This window comes from Octopus bimaculoides, chromosome 6 (genome assembly GCF_001194135.2).
Source record: "Octopus bimaculoides isolate UCB-OBI-ISO-001 chromosome 6, ASM119413v2, whole genome shotgun sequence".
Classification (NCBI taxonomy): Eukaryota; Metazoa; Mollusca; class Cephalopoda; order Octopoda; family Octopodidae; genus Octopus; species Octopus bimaculoides.
The window spans coordinates 11,536,127-11,540,537 of record NC_068986.1 but is presented as its reverse complement, the minus strand read 5'-3'; the positions used below and the strand labels follow the sequence as shown (position 1 = coordinate 11,540,537).

The following is a 4,411-nucleotide window of genomic DNA, read 5'->3' as shown; positions in this document are numbered from 1 at the left end:
GACAATGTATAGTTGCGTTTTTTTTTTTTTTTCCCTTTCTTTCTGTAATTTTTAAACAATTTCTGTGGAGATGGTACAAATGTGGAATTATTTCTAGTGTGACACGTGTGGTTGTATACTTACTGATCTGAGATGTGGACTTGGGGTCGTCGAGGGACTTGGTAGAGTGGGTGACTGAGTGCTGTTACTTAACGAGACAACAGTATTGGATGCTGCCGCTCCTAATGATACGGAGGTCAGCACAGAGCCTGCATCCATAAACATGGTAGTGTTCCGTGGCATGGTGGCATAAAGGCTGTTGCTTGATACTGACTGAGAAGATGAAGAAGAGGAGGAGGAAGAAGAAGAAGAAGAGGAGGAGGAAGAAGAATCCAGCATGTTTGAAGTTTTGTTACCAGCACATGAACTTTTCACACTTCCATTGTGATTACGTTTGATACTGTTGCTGCCGCTACAACGTTCATCTTGTGTTGGCACCTGCGTCATGACCGAATCGGCCATGCAGGCAATATTTATATATTGTCCGTTAACCAAACCTTGCCGTGAATCAAAACCCGTAACCACAAATCCAAATTCTTTGATTTTAGTCAATTGTGGGTCGATGGAAGGGTTTTGTTTCCCTGTTGGGAGAGTTGCATTGAAGTGGCTGAGGGTGGTACTGCTTAAATTAACATTGGGGTACGCAAAGGCTGCAACTGTGTTATTCGGACTGTAAACTGACATGTTCATTACATTGTTGGAAAAATTCGTACAATTAGGGTTCGAAGTAGCAGCTGAAACTGGGCCGGTTTGTACAACACCACCGCCGCCTCCACCACCACCACCACCACCACCACTTCGTTTCCGTTTGGCTACATTACCACCAGCAACAGTTGAGAGCAGCCCAGGGCTTTTTGTACCACTGTCTTTAGGTTTGGAGGATTTGCTGGTAGAGGATTTTGATTTGGGCTTTACAGCACCTTTGTTTGTTGAATTAATTACACTATTCGAACTGTGGCTGCTTCCAGACATGGGGTCAACCATATTAAATTCATAAGGGTCCTTTGAATTTGTGACGAGCTGCGTTTCTTTTGGTAAGTTGGATTCAACGCACAATTTCCTGTGAATAGAACCGAAAAGTAAATTACATTATAAAGGCTGAAGAATTCAAGAGCAGTACTCAAACTTTTATCAAGGATACACTATCAGTTGTGCGAGACCTGATCAAAAAGTATTATTGGGGGACTGGTGCTATAAAAAGAAAACAACAACTTATACCAATCCAGCATTTAATCTCCTTTGAAGTTGTCCCCTTCTGAAGCCACACACTTTATATCCTGCATGGTTTCCATTGATGGAAGCATTCCTGGAACCCCTTTTTGGGGTTAGTGAGCAGTTGCCTTGAAGCATTCTCTTGAATTTCCTCATCTTGAAATCTTGTTCCTTTCAAGTGGGAACTGATTTTTGGAAAAAGGAAAGGGTTATAGCCATAGACCCACAATTCATCACCTGCTGTGACCCTTTTCAAACAGTTTCCATCTTCCTTGACACAATCAAGGAGACCCTGCACTGCTGAATCCCTATCTTCTTTTTGAGATGACCACTCTCTACACACTTTACTGCCAAGCACTGCTACAAACAATAAAAGTGAGTGAGAAGAACATTATAACAAATGCGCATGCACAACAGAGTCCAAGGTGCATATGTGCCAAATGGCTTCACTCTGTGTACTTTAGCTGTTACCATAGCAACAGTCCCTAATACTTTTTGATCAGACCTCATATAACAATCATTTATTATCAATAACATTAATTATTAGTCTTGGGTTATTGCAAACCCTACAATTTGGGATATGTTACAAAAGTGACATTGAATAATTTATTGATAAATAAGACATTTATTGATAAATTAAGACATTTTTCACTGCACATAGAGTAAACTGCTGCTGTATTTGTCAACATAACAGACACACTAGTTTGAAAATTACCACGCATCTTCCATGATGCTACTTAAGAATTGCCGGACAGTTAAAATGAAGAGCAGCCAAGTACCAGACAGATGGCCATTGTTTGGTGATTTTGCTCAATGACTGGCATGAGCATGCTGGTTTCTCTGCCAGTTTTGTCTGTTATCAGGCATTCAGTGTGAGCCCAACTGGGCACTGATCAATTGTACGGTTGGGGCTTTGGTAAGCATAAAAAATTCTTTTCTCTAAAATTTCCAAAATCAAGGTGCATCTTCCATGCCACAAAATATGGTTAAAAAAATAAACGAGATTCATAACAACACACAGAGGGCACCACTTAAAAAAACCTTGTGTTTATGTACCAATTCTAGAGCGAATTAACCTGACAGAGGTCATCTCTTCCTAAGGTGTTCTTTTTATTTCACTGGTTTCAATCAATGGACATCATACTTCTTTTATGTCTCGTAACTTAACAGCTTGACAAATAGATATTGATAAAAGGACACACATAAATACAAGTATAAGTCTTCATCATCACAACAGCCTATAACAGGGAAGTATAAGATCTTAAAAGGTAAGAGGAAGAAATCACAAGTGGGTGTATTTGACAATGAGCTGATAGCCTATCCAGGCTATGTGTACCACCAATTTTGTAAAAGTCTATGTCCCTTTATAACTGGAGATAAGGTAGGACAATAGTCCAGCTGATGACACCTGTTGAGGGCATTAAACATGTGTTCGTGACTGTCCTCTTACCTCCAGACAACAAGTCTGTGTTTCCTTAATGCCATGTCAACTTTGGAAACTTGGCAATTCATCAGATTATCTCCCCTTCCCACATGGGGCTGGTCTTAATTTCCATTTGGTCATTACATCCTCTAAAGAAGTGGATCTCAACCATTGTTGACCTATGGAGCCCCTTTGATTCCTGGTTTGCTCGGTTAGACCCTCATAGTCATAAAAAAATCCTATTATACTTTTAGAATTAAATATTATTAGGAACTGCATAAAAAAAAATTAATATATTTTATGTATTGCACAAGTACAACCAGTTTATTGCAGGTAAATTTCAGCAACAAAATCTTGTGAACTCTCAGGGGTCATAAGGTTGAGAACTATTGCATCCAGCCTCAACAAAGTCTGACCCATGGAAGCATGGGAAATTAAATGTTAAATGATGATGATAACTATAAAGTGTCCAAATTGAAAGTACATAATCTGGAAGTCTTGCTGGGTGGAGGTGCTTATCTCCCCCTTTGTAAACATAAGGACACAGGAAATGTGTCAAGGCCAACAGGAAGCGGTGCTTCCTAGGGCTAAATAGCAGTAGTATTCTTCCCTTTCATGGAACTGTCACATTAAGTTGACAACATATCACCACTTTATCGTGTTACTACTGTATAAATCTCTCAGAGAGATTTAGAAATGTATTATTTCTCTACAAACAAAGCTCCATATTTGCAGAAGCCGTAATATGTTGGCATCTAAACAGAAATACACGAGGAACAAACAATTTAAAATGAAACTTACTTATGTGGAGGCGGATGATTTAGTCGTTCCAATACATTATAGAGAGCAGATTGAACTAAATCACTTTTTCTGTTAAATAAACAGACTCCGTTTTTCAAAAACCGACCTCCAAATGTACACATCTGCAATGGAAATGATTGTTTTTATTATACTTTGAAATTATGAATATGAGAAGACAAAAGAAAATGAAAATATAAAAATAGAAATAGCATTGTAAAAAAAAATATCTTATAAATATAGTAGTGTGTGTGTGTGTGTGTGTGTGTGTGTGCATACATGTATGTATATACACTTTTTAATGGCTCTGAGGAAGTTATAAAATGCTGCATAAGCACTCACCTGAGTGCATGGCACCTTATACCAGAAACAGGTGTAAGCTAATGAAGTTGATTATGACATTCCTGTTCTCTTGTCATTCATTCACACACACAAACAAGATAGTTTTCTGTTGTGTGCTTGTTGTCAAGACAGGAAGCAAGCCAATTTGAAGCACCTTAAACCCATGTAAACATTCCCTGCCTCTAGTTATTCTTCTTGTGCCCCACCTCCACCACACTAATCACTATGCTTTATCCTTCTTTCCCCAGATGACTGTCGCTTTAGAATCTTTTCTATGTTCCTGTCTTTGCTGCAGATGCTGCTAATCTGCAAGAATTTAAATCGAACATTAACTGCAAAATCAAATGTCTTGATTATTTCAGTAATGATGTTAAATCTACCAAAAAAATAAAACTGCGATTTTCTTCAATTCATGTTATCTCAAACTCAACTCAACAGAAAATAGTTACAAGTATGACATCCTTTAGCGAAAGATATATTGGTATATAAAACTGCTTTCTGCAGTAATAGGAGTTAGCATAATCAACCTCACCGATTCTGAAGAGACTGTAAAGGTCATGGACACTGTTTTTTCCTCCAGACCCAGTGACAAGAATA

General features: G+C 38.4%; 1 protein-coding gene across 1 annotated transcript in view; it reads right to left on the bottom strand.

Annotated features, from left to right (window-relative positions):
• LOC106880526 (serine-rich adhesin for platelets) overlaps positions 1-4,411 on the bottom strand; it is a 41,355-nt gene that overhangs the window by 31,548 nt on the left and 5,396 nt on the right. The window contains exons 2-3 of the mRNA XM_014930501.2: positions 3,476-3,597; positions 124-1,099 (exon numbers count right to left, since the gene is read on the bottom strand). Coding sequence (XP_014785987.2) covers positions 124-1,099; positions 3,476-3,597 — 1,098 coding nt within the window. The remainder of the gene's footprint in view (positions 1-123; positions 1,100-3,475; positions 3,598-4,411) is intronic.